This window comes from Artemia sp. Qi Xiang Cuo, chromosome 14, assembly GCF_049724085.1.
Source record: "Artemia sp. Qi Xiang Cuo chromosome 14, ASM4972408v1, whole genome shotgun sequence".
NCBI classification, from domain to species: domain Eukaryota; kingdom Metazoa; phylum Arthropoda; class Branchiopoda; order Anostraca; family Artemiidae; genus Artemia; species Artemia sp. Qi Xiang Cuo.
Window position 1 is genome coordinate 43905589 of NC_142807.1, and position 25476 is coordinate 43931064.

The 25476-nt window shown below is 36.5% G+C and overlaps 1 protein-coding gene across 1 annotated transcript in view; it reads left to right on the forward strand.

Annotated features, from left to right (window-relative positions):
• The window catches only part of LOC148944500 (dipeptidase 1-like), an 82654-nt gene that overhangs the window by 52469 nt on the left and 4709 nt on the right, over positions 1–25476 (forward strand). The window contains exons 4-8 of the mRNA XM_089099803.1: positions 18825–19045; positions 21411–21587; positions 23211–23295; positions 24045–24120; positions 24857–24992. Coding sequence (XP_088955929.1) covers positions 18825–19045; positions 21411–21587; positions 23211–23295; positions 24045–24120; positions 24857–24992 — 695 coding nt within the window. The remainder of the gene's footprint in view (positions 1–18824; positions 19046–21410; positions 21588–23210; positions 23296–24044; positions 24121–24856; positions 24993–25476) is intronic.

Consider the following 25476-nt stretch of genomic DNA (forward strand, 5'->3'; position numbering starts at 1 on the left):
CTTAGTATTCTGATATGTATTATGTGTGGTTGCATTAAAATATTTTAAAGACTGGTTGATATTTCATAGATGTATAAGAACCAACAAACTGTAGAAGAACTAACAAAAGGATCCCAAATTACAGTCCTAATGATTATTGTATTTTCCATTGACGTCGTCGTCAAATACTACTTTAGTAATATGATGAAAGACATCTAAATGATAACGGAAACAATATCGAATATAGATATAAAAGTAGTGATGTCAAAAAGTTTGGTATTGATTTCAATGTTTTCGTTAATTTTGATATCGAATAACGAAAACAATATTTTAAGTAAAAGATGTTAATTAAAACCCATCTTAAAAGACAAGTAACGAGATTTTTTTTATACTTAGAATTCTAATTCATATTCATTTATTGTGATATCAGAGTTAGATTTCTTTTTTTAATCGAGTGAAAAGGGCTGTAGTTCTGCATGGGCTTGGGCTTTTATTTGGAATTGAAGCGTAAACATCAATTCCAAGCGCAAAAAGTGGGGTAGCATATCAGCAATGCTACTTGACAGTTTTCATGGCCTAGTAAAATTTGTTGGCAGTTTTGTCTGAAAATACAAGCGCTTCCACTATCCCCGAGTTTTTGGGGATTTCCCCAAAAATCTCTCTTCTCGAAAAAAATCGGTTCCCCAAAAATCCCCTTTCGTTCAGGGTTGCCACCCCTAGTGATATATCGCTAGTGACAACTATCACTTTCACTTAACGTGACATAATTTTTTCAGTACTTTCCAAAGTTTATGTCTCAATTAGTTACTGCATATCAAAAACCAAACATGGTTCATTGAATTATTGACCTTTCTTCCTATGCTAGTATTAAATAAAAAAAAAGAAAGTTTTTTTTAACTGAAAGTAAGGAGCGACATTAAAACTTAAAACGAACAGAAATTATTCCGTATATGAACGGGGCTGTCCCCTCCTCAATACCACGCTCTTTACGCTAAAGTTTTTTTTGTTTTAAAAAATAAAGTTGTGTGACAGATTCGAACTTTAGCGTAACGAGCGAGGTATTGAGGAGGGGACAGCCCCTTTCATATACGGAATAATTTCTGTTCGTTTTAAGTTTTAATGTTACTTCTTACTTTCAGTTAAAAAAACTTGTTTTTTTTATTTAATTTCTGAACGTTTTTGAATTAATGCCGCTTTGATTTTGACTCACCGTACATGAAGAAATAAAACGAAAGTTGCATATTAATTTTACTTTTTTGGCTAAATGGCTTTCTCGAAATTTTGTTCTGACGTAACTTACGAATTAACTTACGTAATGAGCTTCTATATTCGCATATTTTATTTCGTATATTAGGGAGTTTGCCCCCTAGTCGATACCTTGCGCTTTACGCTAAACTTCAAATTTTGTTCGAATCACAAACCGCTGAATTACAAAGGCCGGTTAATTAGAATAGATAGCTCTATTGAAAGTAAAAAAAAACCTTAGCGAAAAGAGCGAGGTACTGACTAGGGGGCGAACCCTCTCATATACATAATAATTTCTGTTTGTTTTAAGTTTTAATGTTGCTCCTTACTTTCAGTTGAAAAAACTTGTTTTTTATTTAATTTCTGATCGTTTTTTAAATAATGCTGGGAAATCTGGCGCCCCCTTCATAGAAATGTACCTTCCCCCAAGGAAGCATCCTCCATGGAAGAATCCTCCACCGTAACCCCCACCTCCGATACCCCCCCCCCCCCCATCAGAAAAAAATCCCTCCTGAAACGTCTTTATACTTCCCATTAACCAATACTATATGTAAACAATGGGCAAACTTCATAACTTCCAGCCCTTCCCCCGGGAACTTTGGGGGATTAAGCCATCCGCAAAGACATATTTATTAGATGTTCGACTATGCTGAACAAAATGGCTATCTCAAAATTCTGATTGGGTGACTTTGGGGAAAAAATGAAGGTAGGAGGGGACCAAGTTGCCCTCCAATTTTTTTTCAATTAAAAAGGGCACTAGAACTTTTAATTTCCGTTCAAATGAGCCCTCTTACGATATTCTAGGACTACTGGATCGATACGATCACCCCTGGGAAAAAAAAACAAACAAAAAACAAACAAACACTCATCCGTGATATTTCTTCTGACAAAAATTACAAATTCCACATTTTTGCAGATTGGAGCTTAGAAACTTCCGCAATAAGGTTCTATAATACTCTGAATCCGACGGTGTAATTTTTATTAAAGCCCTAAGACTGTTTGGGGTGTTTCCCCCTTTTCTTGAAAATAAAACAAATATTTTCAGCCAAGTAGCTTTTGATGGATAAAACTAAACTTATTGCCACTTATATATTTGAGATCAGCATTAAAATGTGATTCTGTTGATGCATCTATCGGTATCAAAATTCCGGTTTTTTAGAGTTTTGTTTACTATTGAGCCGGGTCTCTCCATATTTACAGTTCGTTACCACGAACTCTTTGAAAAGCATAATGTTTATAAGACTATGCTATTTCATCAAAGATTCTCTTGCGACTCGTGGTAAAGAATTTCATTTGAACACGTTTACGCTCAGTTTAATTCTGAGCATAGACGCAAAGAGGATTATTTTAGACAGTTGGACCGTCAGTTTAAATTTTTGTTTTCTTTTGCTATTCTGTCCAATTTTCAAAGGTCTGAAAATATAAGCGAATTAGATTGAAAAATTATTCTAAAACAAAGAAGGGAAATCATGGTACCTATGCAGAGAGGGGGGAAGGGATTTGGTATAAATGTGAGGTATTTTCATTATCGAGCTATAAATTAGATGAACCTACCACTCGAGACTTATTTTAAGCTCTTTTAAAGCATAACTGTAGTTTTAGTCAAAAATTAAATGGACCCTTTAAGATGATTAAATGAAAAAAAAAAAAAATTTTAACCGAAAGTAAGGAGTGACAAAAACGAACTTTTTGTTCGTTTTTGTCAAGTTTTAAGTAAAAACTTAAAACGAACAGAAATTATTCCGTATATGAAAGGGGGTGTCCCCTCCGCAACGCCTCGTTCTTTACGCTAAAGTTTGATTCTGTCTCACAATTTTATTTTTTAAAACAATAAAAAACTTTAGCGTAATGAGCGAGGCGTTGAGGAGGGGACAGCCCCTTTCGTATACGGAATAATTTTGTTCGTTTTAAGTTTCAATGTCGCTCCTTAATTTAAGTTAAAATAAAATTTTTATTTAATTTCTGAACGTTTTTGAATTAATTTAGCTTTGATTTTGGCTCACCGTACATGAATTATTAAAATGAAATTTACATATTAATTTTCCTTTTTTTGGCTAAATGGCTTTCTCAAAATTTTGATCTGACGTAACTTACGAAATAGCTAACGTAACGAACTTCTGTCTTCGTATATTTTTATTTCGTAAATGAGCCCCCCCCCCTCGTCAATACCTTGCTCTTTACGCGAAAGTTAGAATTTTGTTCCAATTATTTAAGAACGCCCCTGAATCACAAAGGTCGTTTAATTAGAATAAATATCTTTTTTGAAAGTACTAAAAAAACGGTACTGTTTTACTTAATGGTACACGCCGCTATAGACTCTATCAAGGACATTAGTCAAACTGGAAAGACAGATAACCGGTTATAATGGTTTATGAACAATTTACAATATTTTAATTGTTGTTTTCTGGGGTTTAGGGAGGGGGGAAAGGTACCTAGTTTACGTTAGGTTAGGTTACGCATTTAATATATGCTATGCTGTACCCCCCACCCCCCTAGTATGCAAATATATAGCCCAAATTTGTTTCTAAACTGTTATATATTCATCCTATTTTATTTTTTTATCCCTCCCATTCTGTCTCTCCTTGACAGAGTCTATAGCAGTGTGTACCATTAAGTAAAACAGTACAAAAAAAAACTTTAGAGTAAAGAGTGAGGTGTTGACTAGGGGAAGAACCCCTCATATACGTAATAATTTCTGTTCGTTTTAAGTTTTAATATCGATCCTTACTTTTAGTCGAATTTTTTTTTTTTTAAATTTCTGATCGTTTTTTAAATAATGCAAGGAAATCCAGCGCCCCCTGTCATAGAAATTTCCCTTCCCCCATGACAATATCCTCCATGGAAACATCTTCCCACGTAGCCACCTCCTCCGACTCCATCCCCACCAAAAAAGTCCCTCCTGAAAACGTCTGCATAGTTCCAAATAACAAATACTATAATAATAATAATAAAAATAATAATAATAATAATAATGATAATAATAATAATAATAATAATAATCTGTATTTAAATGTCTTTTAAAGCCATATACAAAACAGACAAATACTAAAGAAAAATTACACTCCATTTGACATCCTTCCAATTTATACAAAATTTCCTACTGCCATAATATAACGGGGAGTCCTAGACCTCATTAACTCACAAAACATCCTATCTTCGCCATCCTGGATAATTGATCCCCTTAAAGTGAGAGAATTGCTTACAGAGGAGGAGGAAATGGCCCAACCCAAAATCATTTTCCCCACTTCTCAAGCAACTGCACCCGGCCTTGGGACCTTCCCTCATTTTCCTTACAACCGTAACATAAATTGGAAGACAATTTGCTCGAATCTGAATCCAAATCCTCAGATAATTAATGGGCAATCCCATCTTAAAATAAAACTCCTGACCAAAATTCTCTTTAATAATTTAAATATGTTTTTGAGGAGGACACTCCCCCACAACCCTCAGGACATGGGTTTTAAGTTACGCCCTGGGGGTATCTAAGGTGTTTATAAACGGAGTTGTCGTAGAAACTTAAATACAGGCTCATTCGATAGGAAATTTAAAGGACTTTTAACCTTTTTAAGAGTCGAAAGTGATTGGAGGGCAACTAGTCCCCCCCCTACACACCCATCATTCCCCCAAACACATCCAATAAAAATTTTGAGATATCCATTTTGTTCAGCGTAGCTGATTTCCCGATAGAAAATATGTTTTTGGGGAGGACACTCCCCCACAACCCTCAGGGCAAGGGTTTTAAGATATGCCCTGGGGGCATATAAGGTTTTTATAGAAGGTGTTGTCGTAGAAATTTCAAAAAAGGCTCATTCGGTTGAAAATTCAAAGGGCTAGTGCCCTTTTTAATAGTCGAAAGTGCTTGGAGAGCAGCTAGCTCCCCCCCCCCCGCCCATCATTCCCCCAAACACATCAAATCAAAATTTTGAGATAGCAATTTTGTTCAGCGTAAGTGATTTCCAGATCGAAAATATGTTTTTGAGGAGGATGTTCCCCCACAGCCCTCAGGGCGAGGGTTTTAAGTTATGCCCTGGGGGCATATAAGGTTTTTAAAGAAGGCGTTGTCATAGAAACTTCAAAAAAATCTCATTCGATTGGAAAATCAAAGGGCTATTGCCCTTTTTAATAGTCGGAGGTGATTGGAGGGTAATTTGCCCCCCCCCCCTCCCACGCCCATGATCCCCCCAAACACATCCCATAAAAATTTTTAGATAGCCATTTTGTTCAGCGTAGTTCATTTCCAGATAGAAAATATATTTTTGAGGAGGACACTCCCCCAAAACCCTCAGGGCAAGGATTATAAAGTTATGCCCTGGGGGCATATAAGGTTTTTATTGAAATCTTTGTAGGAGAAATTTGAAAAAAGGGTTCATTCGATTTGAAATTCAAAGGGATAGTGCCCTTTTTAATAGTTGAAAGTGATTGGAGGGCAACTTACACCCCTCTCATGCCCACCTTTTCCCCAATAACATCGAATAAAAATCTTAAGATACCCATTTTATTCAGCGAAGTTGAAAGTTCTGGCAATTAGGTCTTTAAGGATGACAACCCCTCCCTCCACAGCCCTCAGGACAAGGGTTGTAAGCTATGCCCAATTGGAAATTGAAAGGGCTAGTGCCTTTTTTAATTGTTGAAAGTGAACGGATAGCGACTAACGCCCCTCTCACGCCGACCATTTTCCAAAACAGATCCAATCAAAATTTTGAGATATCCATTTTGTTCAACGTAGTTGAACGTTCTGGAAATTAGGTCTTTTAGGATGATATGCCCCTCAGAACCGTCAGTGCAAGGGTTGTAAGTTATGCCCTGGGGGCATATAAGGTTTATATAGAAAGTTGCTGTATAAATCATAGGCAGCGAGATCGCGCTGCTTAAGTAAATAATGGGGAAGCTCGATAAAAAGACGAGAAACGGGGACTAAGTATAGAGGAAGTAATTTCCCCAAAACATTCAAGGCCGAGGTTTTCAGTTATGCCTTGAGGGAACTTTAAGAATGATGTTGGCACCCTGTATCATTTGATAGTTTTTTCCTTTAAACCAGGGCACTTCGTATTGAAGGAGTTGTCGTAGAAACTTCGAAAAGCGCTCATTCAATTGGAAATTGGAGTGGCTTGTGCCCTTTTTAACAGTCGAAAGTTATTGGAAGGCGACTAACACCCCTTCCATGCCCACCATTTCCCGAAACATCCAATCAAAATTTTGAGATAGCCATTTTGTTCAGCGTAGTTGATTGCCACATATGAATTATATTTTTGAGGACAGTCCCCCACTGCCCTTGGGGCAAGTGTTGTAAGTTATGCCCTGGGGGAATATAAGGTTTTTTTTTATAGAAGGCTTTGTCGTAGAAACTTTAAAAAAGGCTCATTCGATTGGAAATTCAAAGGGCTCGTGCCCTTTTTAATAGTCGAAAGTGATTAGAGGGCAACTATCCCGCCTCTCACTCCCCTTTTCCCCAAACACATCTAATCAAAATTTTGAAAAAGCCATTTTGTTAAGCGGAGTTTTAAGTTCTATAAATTAGGTTTGTTAGGATGACAACCCTCCCCCTCTTCACATTCTCAGGGCCCGGGGGTTAAGTTATGCCCAGTGGACATAGGAGGGTGTTATAGAACGCGGTGTGGTAGCAACTTAAAAACGGGCTCCTTCGATAGAACATTGAAATGGCTAGTGCCCTTTTACATAACACCCCTTCCACGCCCACCAATTTCCCAAACACATCCAATAAAAATTTGAGATAGCCATTTTGTTCCACGAAGTTCAAAGTTCATGAAATTATACCTTTGAACAGGACACTCCCCCACAGTTTGCGGGGCAAGGGTTATAAATTATGCTTTGAGCGCATATAAGGTTTTTTTGAAATCTGTGTAGTAGAAACTTGAAAAAGGGCTCCTTCGATTGGAAATTGAAAGGGCTAATGCCTTTTTAAATAGTCGAAAGTGATTTAAGGGCAACTAACCCCCCTCTCACGCCCATCATTTCTCCAAACACATCCAATCAATATTTTAGATAGTCATTTTATTCAACGTAGTTGAAAGTCTTGGAAACTAGGTCTTTAAGGATGACACCCCCTCCCCTCCCCACAGTCCTTAGGGCAAGGGTTGTAAGTTATGTCCTGGGGGCGTATAAAGTTTTTATTGAAAGCGTAGAAACTTCAAAAGGGCTCATTCAACTGGAACTTGAAATGTCTAGTGCTTTTTTAATAGTTGAAAGTGATTGGAGAGTGACTAACGCCTTTCTCACGCCCACCATTTTCCCAAACACATCCAATCAAAATTTTGAGATATCCATTTTGTTCAATGTAGTTGAAACTTTTTGAAATTAGGTCTTTTATGATGATGACCCCCTAAGAGCCCTCAGTGCAAGGGTTGTAAGTTATGCACTGTTGGCATATAAAGTTTATATAGAAAGTTATTATAGATTTTTCAAAAAGGACTCATTTGATTGAAAATTGAAATTACCCTTTTTAATAGTCGAAAGTGAGTGAAGAGTAATTAATCCCCCTCTTACGCGCACCATTTCCTCAAAAATATTCAATCAAAGTTTAGAGATAGCCATTTTGTTCAAAGCAGTTGAAAGTTCTGGAAATTAAGTATTTAAGGATGACAAACCCCCCAGAGCCCCAAGGGCAAAGGTTGTACTTTATTCCCTGGAGGTATATAAAGTGTTTATAGATGGAGTTATCGTAAAACTTCAAAAGGGGCTTATTCAAGTGCAAATAGAGAGGGCTACTGCCCTTTGTAATAGTTGAAAGTGATTAAAGGGTAACTAACCCCCCTCTCACGCCCAACATTCCTTCAAACACATCCATTCAACATTTTTACATAACCATTTTGTTCAACGTAGTACAATGTTCTGGAAATTGGTCCTATTAGGGGGCACCCCCCCCAGCATTCAGGTCGCGGATACTAAACTATGCCCTGGGGGTACAGAAGATTTTTATTGAAATTTTGTCGTAGAAACTTCAAAAGGGCTCTCTTGATTGGAAATTGAAAGGGCTAGGGCCATTTTTAATAGTTGAAAGTGATTGGAGAGCGACTACCGCCCCTCTGACGCCCACCATTTTCCCGAACACATCCAATCAAAATTTTGAGATAGTCATGTTGTTTAACGTAGTTGAAAGTTCTGGAAATTCGGTCTTAGAGGATCACAACCACCATAACAGACCTTTGGGTAAGGGTTATAATTTATGCCCTGGGGGCATATAAGGTGTTGTCGTAAGGTATGAAAGCGTTGTCGTTTCCAAAAGGGCTCTTTCGATTGGAAATCGAAAGGCCTAGTGCCCGTTTTAATAGTCGAAAGTGAATGGAAGGCTGGACAACCCCCCCCCCCCACAGCCCTCAGGGCAAGGGCTGTTAATTATGCCCAGGGGGCATATAAGGTTTTTATAGAATGCGTTGTCGTAAACACTTCGAAGAGGGCTCATTCGATTGAAGATTAAAATGGCTAGTGCCTTTTTTAAAAGTCAAAAGTGATTTGAAAGCAACTAACACCCCTTCCACGACCACCAATTCCCCAAACACATCCAATAAAGATTTTGAGATAGCCATTTTGTTCCACGAAGTTCAAAGTTCAGGCAATTATACCTTTGAGCAGGACACTCCCCCACAGTCTTCAGGGCAAGGGTTATAAGTTATGGCCTGGGGGCATATAAGGTTTTTATTGAAATCTTTGTCGTATAAACTGGAAAAAGGGCTCATTCGATTGGAAATTCAAAGGGCTGGTGCCCTTTTTAATAGTCAAAACTGATTTGAAGGCAACTACCCCCTCTCACGCCCATCTCTTCTCCAAACAAATCCAATCAATATTTTAGATAGTCTTTTTATTCACCGTAGTTGAAAGTCTTGGAAACTAGGTCTTTAAGGATGACATTCCTTCCCCCCCCACAGTCTTCAGGACAAGGATTATAAGTTATGTCTTGGGGGCATATAAGGTTTTTATTTAAAGCGTGGAAACATCAAAAGGGCTCATTCATCTAGAAATTGAAAGGACTAGTGCCTTTTTTAATAGTTGAAAGTGATTGGAGAGCGACTAACGCCCTTCTCACGCCCACCATTTTTCCAAACGCATCTAATAAAAATGTTAATAGTGCCATTTTGTTCAACTTAGTATAAATTTCTGGAGATTTGGTATTTTATAATTACACCCCCCCCCAGCACTCAGGGCAAGGTGGTTAATTATACCCTGGGGGCCTCAACGATTTGTGTTGAAAGTGTGGTCAAAGAAACCTCAAAAGGGCTCTTTTGATTGGAAACTGAAAGGGCTACGGCCATGTTTAATAGTTGAAAATGAATGGAGAGCGACTACCGCCCCTCTGACGCCCACCATTTTCCCAAAGACATCCAATCAAAATTTCGAGATAGTCATGTTGTTTACCGTAGTTGAAAGTTCTGGAAATTCGGTCTTAGAGGATGACAACCACCATAACAGACCTTTGGGTAAGGGTTATAATTTATGCCCTGGGGGCATATAAGGTGTTTATAGAAAGCGTTGTCGTTTCCAAAAGGGCTCTTTCGATTGGAAATCGAAAGGCCTAGTGCCCGTTTTAATAGTCGAAAGTGAATGGAAGGCTGGACAACCCCCCCCCACAGCCCTCAGGGCAAGGGTTGTAAATTATGCCCAGGGGTCATATAAGGTTCTTAAAGATTGCTTTGTCGTAGAGACTTCAAAAAGGGCTAATTCGATTGGAAATTGAAATGGCTAGTGCCCTTTTTAATAGTCAAAAGTGATTGGAAAGCAACTAACACCCCTTCCACGACCTCCAATTCCCCAAACACATCCAATAAAGATTTTGAGATAGCCATTTTGTTCCACTAAGTTCAAAGTTCAGGCAATTATACCTTTGAGCAGGACACTCCCCCCCACAGTCTTCAGGGCAAGTGTTATATGTTATGGCCTGGGGGCATATAAGGTTTTTATTGAAATCTTTGTCGTATAAACTGGAAAAAGGGCTCATTCGATTGGAAATTCAAAGGGCTAGTGCCCTTTTTAATAGTCAAAACTGATTTGAAGGCAAATACCCCCTTTCACGCCCATCTCTTCTCCAAACAAATCCAATCAATATTTTAGATAGTCTTTTTATTCAACGTAGTTGAAAGTTTTGGAAATTAGGTCTTTAAGGATGACATTCCCTTCCCCCCACAGTCCTCAGGGCAAGGGTTGTAAGTTATGTCCTGGGGGCGTATAATGTTTTTATTGAAAGCTTAGAAACTTCAAAAGGGCTCATTCATCTGGAAATTGAAAGGACTAGTGCCTTTTTTAATAGTTGAAAGTGATTGGAGAGTGACTAACGCCCTTCTCACGCCCACCATTTTCCCAAACACATCCAATCAAAATTTTGAGATATCCATTTTGTTCAACGTAGTAAATTTTTTTTGAAATTAGGTCTTTTAGGATGATGACCCCCTCATAGCCCTCAGTGCAAGGGTTGTAAGTTATGCACTGGGGGCAGATAAAGTTTCTAAAGAAAGTTGTTATAGAAATTTCAAAAAGGACTCATTTGATTGAAAATTGAAATTGCCCTTTTTAATAGTCGAAAGTGAGTGGAGAGTAATTAACCCCCCTCTTACACCCACCATTTCCCCAAAAACATTCTATCAAAGTTTAGAGATAGCAACTTTGTTCAACATATTTGGAAATTCTGCAAATTATGTATTTAAGGATGACAAACCCCCCAGAGCCCCAAGGGCAAAGGTTGTAAGTTCTACCCTGGGGGCATATAAGGTTTTTATAGATAGAGTTGTCTTAAAACTTCAAAAGGGGCTCATTCAATTGGAAATTGAGAGGGCTAGTGCCCTTTGTAATAGTCGAAAGTGATTGGAAGTAAAGATGACCCTAGTACTCCCAGCCCTCACCACTGCTGCCATCTAAAATTTAATCTAACGCTGAAGGGACATAATTTATGGTTTTTGTCACTGAGAATGAAAAACAGGATTTTTCTCACTTGAAAAAACAGGATTTTTCTCACTTTGATGGATGTTTCTTGGATGTCAACAACAATTGAAGTATGTTTCATGGTTGTCAACAGCAATTTATGCATGTTTTTATGGTTTTTGTCAATAGATTACATAATATCTCCGACGAGTACATAATTTATGCATGTTTTTATGTTTTTTGTCGCTGAGAATGAAAAAACAGGATTTTTCTCATTTTGATGTATTTTCAAGGTTGATTTATTTGTTGTTGTTGTTGTTCGTCCAGGTGTACGCTAGGGGGAATGTATTGATTCAGGACTCGACTAGGGGAACTAAATTCCCAAGGTCAATTGATTTGTTGTTGTTGTTCGTCCAGGTGTACGCTAGGGAGAATGTTTTGATCCAGAAATTGGAAACAGGAAGTACATGCCTCCTTTTAAGCCAATCAAAGAGTCGGTTAAATCTCCATCTAAGCCAATAGAGAGTCGCTTACATATGGTTTCCCATAGAATCGCAATTTGCCCTTGAAATTTCATATATAACGGACATGTGTTGTGATTAAATTATCATATAGTTCCAAGACACAATGAATAAAACAACGAATATTATTGATGAACTAGAAGCCTTGGATACAGCGATTTACAATGTGAGTTCTGTTTAGTACATTTTCATTCTTTATTTTCAAATAAAATCATTTTACATAGTAGTCCCTCCAGTAAATTCAGGTAAATCCCCCCTCTAGTACAAACTCCACTATGCTATCTTTATAGTCGTTAGAAAGCGTAAAATATGCTCTTTTTAACCATGTAACCCCCCCCCCGTTAACGACTTTAATTCTTTCATGGGAAATAATTCTCTTTTTCGATAAATTCTTGCTTTCTATATCCTATCTAAAGTGTCAACTGACTTCTGTCAGCTATTAATATGCTGATTCCATTTAAGCCGTCACCCTATCTTTTATCAGTTCCGTAAAGATTTAAATAGGGTTAATTATCGCATCCTGTCAACGGTCATCCGGTATCTACGAAACCAGGGAATTACGCTTTTTGTAGGTTTCACAGAAAGACTCTTTTTTCCAGTCAAATTAGCGATACAGTAAATCTTATAAATTGCAAAGGGGAGAGGTGACAGTTAGAATAAATAGTTTCATATAGTATTTGTTTTTCATGTTGAGTACGCAGTGTTTATAGGGGGGCGGGGGGAAGGGGACAATACCTCGCTTCTAACACCATCATTGTAAAGCAAAAACTTCGCATGAAAAGTAAGGGGCCCGGGATTTCTAAGAAAAAAGAATACATAGCTTTATTATGTGCAAATTGAATACTATTTACGTCTAAGATCATAAATTTAGGCCTATAAGCTGCTGCTGGGTTAACAATCATTTATCTATTTGAAAGTCTATAGACGGGAACATTTAAAAAAAAATTTTGAAAGGTAAAAATAGAAACATTGATTTCTATCCTAAGGCTATAGACTACTGTTTGTCAAGGTTTATTTTTCTCACAAGTTGTACAATAAAAATATATGATTTCCATGCATAGCATATTTCTCGTAAAATTTTACTTTTTGCTTTGCTTTTTGGCTTAGGGGAGGGTGACTTCTTTGAGATAAATTTTCTGAGGAATAACTCAAAGCATTGTTATACGAACATTCAGTTTGAATACGTAAAAAGGGATTGAAGCAGGGTGCAGTAGCTTCTATCACATTTAGAAGGGCCATGGATCAATCACCTTGTGGAAATTTGCCGTAAGTAAAGAGAAATCTTTGTCGAAAGCAACCTAAACTCTGAAAATCATAGTTTGATTATAATAAATTCAACTTTTCTCAGAAATAACTCAAAGCATTATTATACGAATGTTCAGTTTGAATAATATTAGCATATGAAAAATCGGTATAATTTGGAAACTGGATATAGGTTTAATAATGATGGAAATTATGTATTGAAATTCAACGCGTGAAATTCAGGCTGAAGTCACAATCTACAAAATGCGAATTTTCTAATTTTTCCTATGAATTTTGAAGCACTTATACAGTTACTTATTCTGTACATACGTAACTTTAATATTTAAAGTCATGTTTGAGGGGGTGGTAGCTCTCCTATTTTTTATAATTACACTGGGTATGGTATTAAAAATGAACAGAAATTAAATCACAGAAAAAATGTTTTTTTTAAGTGAAAGTGAAGAGACACATTAGAGCTCCAAACAAGCAGAGATTATACTGTGTATGAGGTGGTTTCCCCCTCCTCAAGCCCCACTCTTTCCGCTAAAGTTGGGCTTTTTTCCCAATTATATGCAAAAAACTGCTCAAAATAAAGGCAGTTTGAACTGGAGCCATAGCTATTTCTAATGGCCATACATTCTTCATAATTTGCCTTAAAAGATGAGAAAAAAGTTAGTATTGAAATAATTTTCCCCTTTTTCACAGAATAAAAATTAGTATCCCCCTCCCCTAGCCATAATTTTTTCTAAAAAGCATTTATCGCAATGAAGTCCCCCTCCCCTAAGCCAAAAAAGCAAAGCAAAAAGTAAGATGTATTCTTTTTTCTTAGAAATCCCGGGCCCCTTACTTTTCGTGTGAAGTTTTTGCTTTACAATGATGGTGTTAGAAGCGGAGTATTGCCCCCGTCCCCCCTCCCCCATATAAACACTGAGTACTCAAAATGAAAAGCAAACACTATATGAAACTATTTGTCATAACTGTCACCTCCACCCCCTTGCAATTTATAAGATTTACTGTATCGCTAATTCGACTTGAAAAAAGTGTCTTTCTGTGAAACCTACAAAAAGATTAATTCCCTGGTTTCGTAGATACCGGATGACCGTTGACAGGATGCGATAATTAACCCTTTTTAAATCTTTACGGAACTGATAAAAGATAGGGTGACGGCTTAAATGGAATCAGCATATTAATAGCTGACAGAAGTCAGTTGACACTTTAGATAGGATATAGAAAGCAAGAATTTATCGAAAAAGAGAATTATTTCCCATGAAAGAATTAAAGTCGTTAACGGGGGGGGGGGGTTTACATGGTTAAAAAGAACAACTTTTACGATTTCTAACGACTATAAAGATAGCATAGTGGAGTTTGTATTAGAGGGGGGGGATTTACCTGAATTTACTGGAGGGACTACTATGTAAAATAATTTTATTTGAAAATAAAGAATGAAAATGTACTAAGCAGAACTCACATTGTAAATCGCTGTATCCAAGGCTTCTAGCTCATCAATAATATTCATTGTTTTATTCAATGTGTCTTGGAACTATATGATGATTTAATCACAACGCATGTCTGTTATATATGAAATCTCAAGGGCGAATTGCGATTCTATGGGAAAACATATGTAAGCGACTCTCTTTTTGGCTTAGAAGGAGATGTAACCGACTCTCTGATTGGCTTAGAAGGAGGCATGTACTTCCTGTTTCCTATTCCATGATCAAAACATTCTTCCTAGCGTACACCTGGACAAACAACAACAACAAATCAATTGACCTTGGAAATTTAGTCCCCCTAGTCGAGTCCTGAATCAATACATTCCCCCTAGCGTACATGTGGACGAACAACAACAACAAAAAATAAATCTACCTTGTAAATACATCAAAGTGAGAAAAATCCTGTTCTTCATTCTCAGTGACAAAAACCATAAAAACATGCATAAATTATGTACTCGTCGGAGATATTATGTAATCAATTGACAAAAACCATAAAAACATGCATAAATTGCTGTTGACAACCATGAAACATCCTTCAATTGTTGTTTACATCCAAGAAACGTCCATCAAAGTGAGAAAAATCCTGTTTTTTCAAGTGAGAAAAATCCTGTTTTTCATTCTCAGGGACAAAAACCATAAATTATGTCCCTTCAGCGTTAGATTAAATTTTAGATGGCAGCAGTGGTGAGGGATGGGAGTACTAGGGTCATCCCTACTATTGGAGGGTAACTAACCCCCCTATAACTCCCATCATTCCTCCAAACACATCCAATCAAAATTTTCAGAAAGCCATTTGTTCAACGTAGTAGAAGGTTCTGGAAATTAGGTCTTTTGGAATGACACCCCCCCCCAGCACTCAGGGCAAGGGTTGTAAGTTATGCCCTGGGGGCATATACGATTTTTATTGAAATTTATCTCGTAGAAACTTCAAAAGGGCTCATTTGATTGGAAATTAAAAGGGCTAGGGCCATTTTTAATAGTTGAAAGTGATTGGAGAGCAACTACCGCCCCTCTCACGCCCACCATTTCCCCAAATACATCCAATCAAAATTTTGAGATAGTCATGTTGTTGAAAGAAGATGGAACTTATAAGCAACTGGTTTTAGAGGACGATCATCCCCTCACCGTATTGTAGTGTGATGGCTTTGACGTAAGTCCTTGGGGCATATACGGTGTAAAAAAACATTTTTATCGTTTCCAAGGGTGCTTTCTTGATTCGAAATCAAAACGCCTAGTGCCCTTTTTAATAGTTAAAAGTGGTTAGAAAACCTCACATTATTATAGCAAAATTTGCACTTTACTGAAAAAATACAAGTCAATGTTCATTGTCAGTTTAATATACATATACTGATATTTAGTAATCAAAATGTTAATATTATTTGATTTATTAAAGTTATAAGAGTAAAAACATTTATATTTTTTCAGTAAAGTGCAAATTTTGTTCTGGCCTTGGGATGGCATAGGGGTTTTGGGCCCGACTTATGTTAATTTCTGCTCGTTTCGAGTTTGATTCGGTTAATTATTGTAATTTCTGTTCGTTTTGGGATTCATTTATTTATCGATGCTGATTTGTGGTAGTTTCACGCTTGGTAGATTATTTTATTTTATTTTTGCTCATTTTTTATTTAATGGAGTTCTTTACTTTTCTTTGAAAAACTTATTGTTTGGAAAAAGTTTTTTAAATTAATACAAAGTAAGACTCGGAGATTTATCCACAACTGATTGCCATAGTTGCACTTCTTGGTCTTCAAGTCTTGCACTAAACTCCTTGAAGAGCTTTTCATGATCTTCGGGCCCTTTTTCCTTTTCCCACGAACTTGAAAATCCATTCTCATCTAATATCCTTTTGATTTGTGCTGTCCATGATGTTTTGTTACACTGAAGGAGAAGATCTTCATATGCTGCTCGGGCAAGTCTAGTCTAGGAGAAGTCTTAACCAAAATTTGATGAGTTGGGTATATCTTTTCAATTTCAGGTTAAATGTACCAAGATCATGTTGGTAAAATGTACCAGGTTAAATGTTGGTTAAATGTTGGTACTAGGTTAAATGTACCAAGATGATGTTGTATTGTGTAGGCCAAAAACTCCTTTATAATATTGAAGTTGAAGGGTTTCTAGTTGCTTTGCCGGCTGATACCCCCATATTTCTGATCCGTAATGTAGTATAGACATAACTTTAATATTAAATATATATTTGTGGAGGCTTAATTCACTTATTTCTGATGTTAGTGTGCTTCTGTATATACCAAATAATGCATTTCTACCATTCTGTGCAATTGTTGTAATATGACTCGTCCATTTTCTATTTCGACAAAAGATGAAACCTAAGTATTTGGCCTTTTTCACCACTTCCAGCATTTTTCCATTCAATAAAAATTGTGGTACTGATTCCAAGGGTTTTTTGCTAAAAATCATGATTTGGGATTTCGTAACATTCACCTCTAGTTTCTTCTCTTGTAAATATTTTTCAAGGAGATTCAAGAGAGTTTGTAAATCATTATTTTACAATAAAACACGATCTACACTATCAAATGCATATCAAATCAATTAAAGCCACATTTAACTTTCCTTTACATTTACAATGTTTTTCTACAAGAGAATTAATAACAAAAACTCTATCAGCTGTAGAATAACCTGGTCTGAACCCACTTTGTTCTTCTTGTAAGATTTTTCTCTCTTCTATCCACATTCCCAGACTTTTATCTATAATTTGTTCAAAAACTTTTCCAGCACTGTTTAGGAGGCTTATTGGTCTATAGTTATTATGTGTAGCAGAATTACCCTTCTTAAAAAGTGGGAAAATAAGCGAGGTTTTCCAGGTCATTGGTCGCTCCCTCTTTGAAATTACTAGGTTAAATAATGAGGCCAAAAAAGGTAAAAGAACAGTTATAAATGCTTTGAAGATCTTCATAGGAATTCCATCGGGCCCGGGAGCTGAATCACCTCGTATTTTGTTAAGTGAATCTTCAATTTCTTCCGGGGTGATTGGGTCGCATAACACTTAATCTTCCTGGTTCAGAGGAAGGTTTCTTCACGGTTATCTAGACCTAATGCCTCCAGTAGATATATGTTGCTATCCTGGGTATCTTCTTGTAGTTGTTTGAAGTAATCGGTTCAAGTTTCGGGGGCGGGCACCTCTGACTGTAGGTCTTTTAGCCCATCTCTTTTTAACAGAACTCCCTAATATTATTTTCTCTAAAGCACTTTAAAAGAGTGGCTTTTTCTTTCCTTTTATAATTTTCCTTTTTCTTTTTTATTACTTCTTTGTGCTCTTTACGTGCTAAACGGTATCTTGTTAGTGTCTCGATTTTTGATTCATCATCCGGTGCATTCTTTACATTGTGTAATATTTTACCCATATTAACGCTACTGAATTTACATTCTTCATCATAAAAACTATCTCTCTTTTTCTTGGCTGACTTTACTGATGCCAGTGATTCGCTTAAAATTTGTGAAAACCTATTCGCTAGTGTTGCCGGGTCGGCATTCGGCACCTCGGCCTCATACTTCAGGTGCTTTCGCTATGGGGTCATTAATTAATTTCTCATGGACCAGTACCCATTGTTCATGTGAACAATTGCAATTTATTCTAGGAGGTAAAATTGCTAGCTCCTTTCTCTTCCTCGTTTCTTATTCTTGATATTTATGGCTAGCATGATATTTATGGCTTGCCCCTGAATTAGATTACATTGTTAATTGTGATTCAGAAAACTATTAATATTTCTAACTGCAAGCTATACTTACATCTGCTACTTTTCTTCAAATTTTGCGTATGAAAATACTTTTTGCTCCAAGCAAAGCTGTCAAAACACAAATTGTGCTGCTAAATATGTCGGCAGCTTTTGGAATTCCCCTACTGGCAGCTCTGGAACTTTTGCACACCTGTTTGTGATCAACCAAAATGCTGTAAGAAAAAAGAAGAAGATGAGCTGTACTTACAAAATTTTCATCTGTAATTTTCTTAGAGATTATATGTGCCAGAGGAACCAAATCTCCATAGACAGGTTTTGGGAATTTACATATCAGGCTAAAGAAATATTAGGTAATTACATTTTTCATGCCGCAACACGAAAAGTTACCTGATAAAATATTTAAGCTGAAAGACGTTCATCATCTCACCGACAAATTGGTCGAATTGTGACACATCTTTCTTACTTCAGCTAATTTAGTTTAGACACGGAAATCTTTTCTGTTAGATTATTCTTATAGGCTTGTACTACTCATTCCATCAATAGTCGATGAAAGAAATAAACATATATGCATGATCTTACGTTTAAAAAACACCCAATAATATAGTAAATTCAGTTCCAGATTTGTAATTAAGAAATATGTTTTAAAACAGAAGCCTATAATTGTAATCTAATATGTATAATTCTAATGCTGGAGAAGAGATACAATTAGCCCCAGCTGCTTTTCATACTAAAGACCATCCATTGCTCATGGCATACGGAAACTTAAATCATTCTTTATTTTTTCACAGGAATTGAAGATGCATTCCAAAGAGGGAAAATTGCCAGTCTAGTTGGTGTTGAAGGGGGTCATTTAATTGGAAGTAGCTTGGGAGTGCTGAGAACCATGTACGAACTTGGAGCAAGATACTTGACCTTAACCCATAATTGTAACACGCCATGGGCAGATCAGTCAGGAAAAGACAGACCAGGAAATGAACCAGAGTTTGATGGTTTAACCTCGTTTGGAATGGTAACCCCTTATTTCAGCTAATTTGTGTTAAAAGAAATCAAACCTAAATAAAACCTGCAATTAGCGGGGAAATACAAAGGCGCACAAATCGTCTGTGCCGATAAGTAAAGTGCGAATACCAAAACGCATAAAAAAGTGATAAAATTCAATTTAAGACAAAAAATAAAATAAAAGAAGCCTCGATATTTCAGCTTACATTTGACACCTTTATCAGGGAAAAAAAATGACTAAACAAAAACCAAAACATACAAAAAAGCAACTGTAAAACTTTTTAAGTACTGATATTTGTTTCGGTTTCTTCCCAGTATGTTTTTGCTGTATTGCATATATTTTTTAAGCTTTATATAATAGTAAGAATTAGTATCCTAGTTTTGCGTTTTTCGAGTGCACAATGTAACTTCAACAGAGGGAAAGGGGTTAACAAATTTAGGTGTTCAGGACATATATTAGAATGAGTTGATGGATCTCAGCAAAGCTGGGTGGAAAGTAAAAGTAGGCTGGTCATTCTAGTACTACCTTTACAAGGTCCTTAACTGATCCATCCCTTACGAGGAAAGGATTCTCTACTTTCTTATCACCATTGAATGAGTGTAAAGGGTTTCCTTATATCATCCATTGAGGTGGATTGCTAGAACAAAATGAATAACATTTCGTGGGAGAAAAGAGCTATTGTCTTCCGTATCCTTTTGTGGATTTTGGAATCAGTAGGCCTCTCAGGGATACGGAAAAGGAGAAGGGCAAATTATTATAATTGGTACATATGCTCCACTGGGCTGGCCAACTTCAATCAAACTTAATGAGAGGTAGCAGCTAACGTCCTATTATACCTTTTTAATGGCCTGAGACCAGTCAGACCTCTCTGTGTGTCGGAGGAGGTTGTATCTAAATTTTATTCATCAGAGTATCTACCCTCAGGTTTTGGGTGTCAAGTAAATAGATGAGATTTAAGAAATATCTTAGCTTTCCTTTTTCAAAGTCCAAGTTTGACTCAGCCACTCAAATTCTGTGGTGGAGAAGTGAGGCATTCCCAAATCATTGTCATAATCATATCTACCAATGAAGGCAAAATAAAGTGACAAGGAAGAGTTAGGCCTTTTTATGGTCTGCAGCATATTCAAAACCTGTCAAGCAGGGGGAGAGGAGGTATCTAAAGTTCGTTTTATCAATCTAATTACCATACAGGCTGGTGGAATTAATTCAACAAGACTGGCGACTGTCAATAGCTATATTTGTGATATCAATTATCCGTGCTAGATCTAACTTCTGCGGGGGAAAGGCTACATTTTTTTCATCAGTAGGCTATCCATTAGAGCAGCCACGGATTAGAATTAAATTTTTAAGAATTAGCAACCAGGAAGTTCGTTCCGCTTTTAGAGGGTTCAACCTTATCTGACAGACATTGTCACTCGTACTATTCTACAACTACGACTCAAGATTCATCATTGCCTCGTAACTTCCTGTGTCCCCAAGACCGGAGGCCTAGTTCACCTTTATGAAGTTATATTTGAAATTTACGCATGCCACCTGCCATGAAACCAATATCTCTTTTGATATAGAAAAAAGTTGTATTTTATTCGCTGGTGCATAATACTGAAAATTAATCTTATTGATTAAATCAATAAGATTTAGGCTAATAGGAGTGGTATTGGTATATTGAATATTAAAACCATAATTTAGACTCGTAACGTATTTATTATGCAAATAAAGATTCGTGGGAAGGTCTTACCATGCCGGTTGCCACATAAGTGTCTCCTCACGAGAACCCCATCAGTGCTGTGAACCAAAGACATTCAATCACGGACGATCCGAGAATCAAAGCACCCTTCTTAAAACTTCACCCAATTTTTGCTGTGTCGTTCATGTCTGCTGATACCTAGGATGAGCCCAGCACGGCATATCTTGAGGCAAATAGCCCTCAACCATCCTAACCATTTGACCCCGAAAATGCCATGGGCAACTTATAATATTGTCAATCAGGGGTGACCGTGTAATTTTTCACGAATAAATGAGTAGGTTTTGTTATCAGCAAAGTTGATGCCAAGATTGATGCCAATGTTGCATACAAGACAGTTGTTCTTGAATCTATTAAGTCCGATCCACACGCATACTTAGCTAGATATCGGTGTCATGGTATAATTATTACCCACTGATCATGAGATTGTATAGAAAAAGAATATTGTTGCCAAACCGTTTAAATTTTTCAAAGGACACGAATTATAATTTTCTTTTTTTTCCTTTGAAAATACGTGCCAATCCATCATGCAAAGCTGACTTTTCATACGTCTAATTTTGTCCTGGAAGACCTTCGCACTTCCGTAAGTTGACCTTTGGTTTGTTCATTCTTTGCTTACAATTTCCAATTTAGGATATTGTACGAGAGATGAATCGTCTTGGTATGCTAATTGACTTGAGCCATGTTTCATCAACAACCATGCACGACGCCTTGACTGTTTCCCGTTCGCCTGTAATTTTTTCTCATTCTGGGGCAAGGTCCATTTGTGATCATCCACGGAACGTTCCAGATGACGTATTATTTCGTTTGGTAAGCATAGCTTGGTTTAACGTATCACATTTTTGAAAAATTTTCTTTGTAAGGTTTTTTTTGAAAACTCTGAAATGTGATCGTAATTCTAACTGAAAAACAGTTGTTACAAATATATGATTCCAGAAAGGCGGAATTTGTTAGAAAAAATAGCAGCTTTCAAATAAGAAATAGCCACAATAAAAGTATTAATCTCGCACTTATCGAAAATTGAACTTATTACGTTAAAAATAACGATTTCTCCAATAAGAGAAGTAATGTTATGTCCTCAGTACCCATATGCATTCTTATATATTGCTTCAAATGAAAGGGTGCAGGGAAGTACCCTTCCTTCAAATGTAAAATTCTGGTCTATGGACCATTGCATCTTCCCAAGGATACACTACAATAGCAAAAGAGCAGTACCATTCAATCACCCCCAATAAACATTATATCAAAATATAGCGATCACTAAATTATTGTCATGGTAGTGACCTTTACATTGAAAGTATCATTGATTGGGGAATCGAATGATATTACTCTTTTGCTATTATAGTGTTTCTCTCAGAAGAGCCGATAGAACAGGATGACCCCATTCAGAATTTGTCAGAAGCACTTCCTATGTAACGTTGGAAAATTCGTATTTGGTCCAATTGTTGTTTGTTCTAATTTGCGTGGAAGCTAAACACAAAATGTCTAGGGATCCACTAGAGCTATAAAAAGTAGATTAAAATAACAGGCGAGCACATTTTCAATTGAGGTTCATGAGAAGCTTGCTTTGCCAAAGAAAAAATTCTTTGTGGGGCTACACATAATGAAAACAAATTCCCACATAAAAAGATGGATCTCATAATCAATGCTTGAGTTTCAGTTTGCCGAGCACGCTGCTTACTTTAGTGACATTATATCAAGAATTGAGCTACCAAGAATAAGAAGTTACCAAGAACCGAGCAGCTCCTAAAATTTATTGCATCAAAGAAGATGCAGCAAAGAGACCGAAATTAGACTGCTAAAGATTGAAAGGGAACAAGAAATGAAAGAAATTCAGTTTCATTTTCTATTTGTTCATGTATGTACTCTTTTCTGAACCTGAAAATTACCACACATAATGTAGTTTAACTAGAAATAAGTAATGAGACCAACACAATTTGTTTTTTCGTGTATAAACTTGACTACATGCTGGTAATTTGAGACTACTTTGTAGTACCATTTCGAACCATTTCAAATAAAAAGTATAGGGTAAAAATATTGTTCCTGTATTTCGATCGTGAAATACGGCCATACTTATAAAACAATAGCTTCCCAAGAGCGGAATGTTTCTCCCTATATTTTTCCATTTTCTTCGTCCATAGAGCATTGCTGACCAGTACATCTGGGAGACTGAAAATACCAGAAATTTTCAAAATCGTTTTCTCAAAATCATTTTGAGCAATGATTGAACATCTAGATACGACAAAACTGCTCTCGCACGTCACTAAATAAAAGATTTTCGAATTCTTGCTATTAGCCAGGGTTGTTCTTCCCTTATCAATTGTTACCATGAATGGATCGGTAAACTGCCGCAAACTTTAGTATCACTTAGGGCAAAATAGTCGATTACGTTTTTTCAATAATATGCTGAATAAAAAATTTTACGTTTCTTAGGCTCAAAACCAAGGAATAGTTATGGTTGTTTTTTATCCTGGCTTTTCGGCATGCGCTTCAACCGCCACAATGGACGACGTTATAGGTAAGTCAAACACATTAAGAGTGATTCATTATTCTTTCGAGTCACAAAATTCAGAGGCTCATTTGATAAGATGCACGTGGAAACCGTGAATTCAGCTGTTATAGTTGATCTTCACGAGTTCAAGGCTAGTTTGAAGTTTTGCATAGTGTTTGCTTAAGTCTAAGAAGTTCTATCCATCCAATGTGCTACCTTTTTTCTCGGGAGACAAAATTGTGTTTGTATATTTTGTTTGTCTGATCGTTCAGTTATTTGGTATTGCCATACCGATCATTTTTATGTCATACATGTTACATTTTGTTTTTGTTTTTTAGCGGTGGGGGGGGGGAGGAATTCTCCCTTTTGAAGTTAAGAAAAGATTTGTTTCAGTTATTTAACTTAAGACACTTTGCTGTTTCTCTTAAATTCATCAACTGTTTTCTAAAATTTCCAAATCTATGGTTGACTGCATTTTTCGGTTGCAATTAAAAGGAAAAACAAAAAAAAATTGGATTCAAGAATAACTCATAATGAACTACAAGCATACAGCCTGAAACCAGAATGCCAGCAACTTTGATATACTTTAGGAGAAAAAAAATGTGTCGGCACATATTATGAGGGACAATAGTCTTTCTCACCTGGAAAATAAAATTTTAATAATATTGCTATATATCAGACACAGAAGAATGTTCCTCCAACACAACCTGAGGAAGAAATATAAAACCCTTTGTAACCTATTTTTATTTATTTTGATGTCTGTTTTCTTTTTTCAGCACACATCGAGTACATAAAAAACCTCATTGGAGTGGATTTTATTGGTATTGGTGGCGATTATGACGGTGTATCCATGTAAGCATTTTAGTCAGGTTCTGTACTTACTATATTTGATCCAAAACTTTTCAATAGTTTGACAGTTTAAGCTGACTTATAAAAACAAAATTTGCTGAATAAAAAATTGATGTTGATGCTTGCATTACAGAATAATAATTACTTTTTACAGAATAATAAGTTTGCAAGTTTTGCCGTTTTAGTCACGTTGAGGGAACTCTTTTATGTCAGTAGAAAATTTATTTTAAACACAAATTCAGATTTTCTACTTGGGTCTCAATATTATATGGATGTGTTATCACTTGTCAAAGCTCAAGCTTCAATTTTATTGAAGTGAAATTCAGGTTCAAAAATATAAACGGTTTGAATTCTTAATATGACGTAATTTGATTCAGAAAGTTGTACTTAATTTGTTTTTGGTATCCACTGAAAATGATTTTCAAAATGATGTCACGACGAATTAAGAAGCTTTAAACAAGGGCTTTTCCCATTTTTTTCCTGCTTTTTGCTATATTTTTGATATCTTCAAATTGTGCTATGTTTTTCTTTTGCTGCGTGTTTCCTTCTACACAGGACTGACATAGCTAGGGTATTTGTCAATATCTTTACGCTTCTTTAAATTTTTATTCCAAGTTTACATTTTTCCCATTTTTTGTTTACGTCTTTCCTTTTATGTCACTTTTACATCCAGCAGCTGTGGTCTCTGAACTTGTTTGTAAAATTTGACGTTAAAATATAAAAACAAACTTTTTTCTAGTGCACCTATTGGACTTGAAGATGTTTCAAAATATCCGTCACTTTTTGCAGAACTATCTGTACGTGGATGGACAGAAGAGGAATTAGCTAAACTGGCAGGCGACAATTTTCTCCGTGTAATGAGAGAGGCTGAAAAGGTATAAAAAAACGAAAAATAATATCTGATTCAATCGAAGAGACCGGTCTGAAATGCAACATGGAACTATATTCATGTCTTAGGCCCCTTTAAATGTATATGTTACTTTTCAACGCGTGCTTTTCAACGCGTGAACCAAGAGACCAAGCTTCGCTCTGCCTCTTGTGCTCAGTACGTGGCAGGATTGCACATACGTGATTCATGTGATCTTTAAATGTATATGTGATCTTTAAATGTATATGTTACTTTTCAACGCGTTGCTTTTTAACGCGTGTACCAAGAGACCAAGCTTCGCTCGGCCTCTTGTACTCAGTACGTGGCAGGATTGCACATATGTGATTCATGTGATCTTTAAATGTATATGTGATCTTTAGATGTATATGTTACTTTTCAACGCGTTACTTTTTAACGCGTGTACCAAGAGACCAAGCTTCGCTTGGCCTCTTGTACTCAGTACGTGGCAGGATTGCACATATGTGATTCAT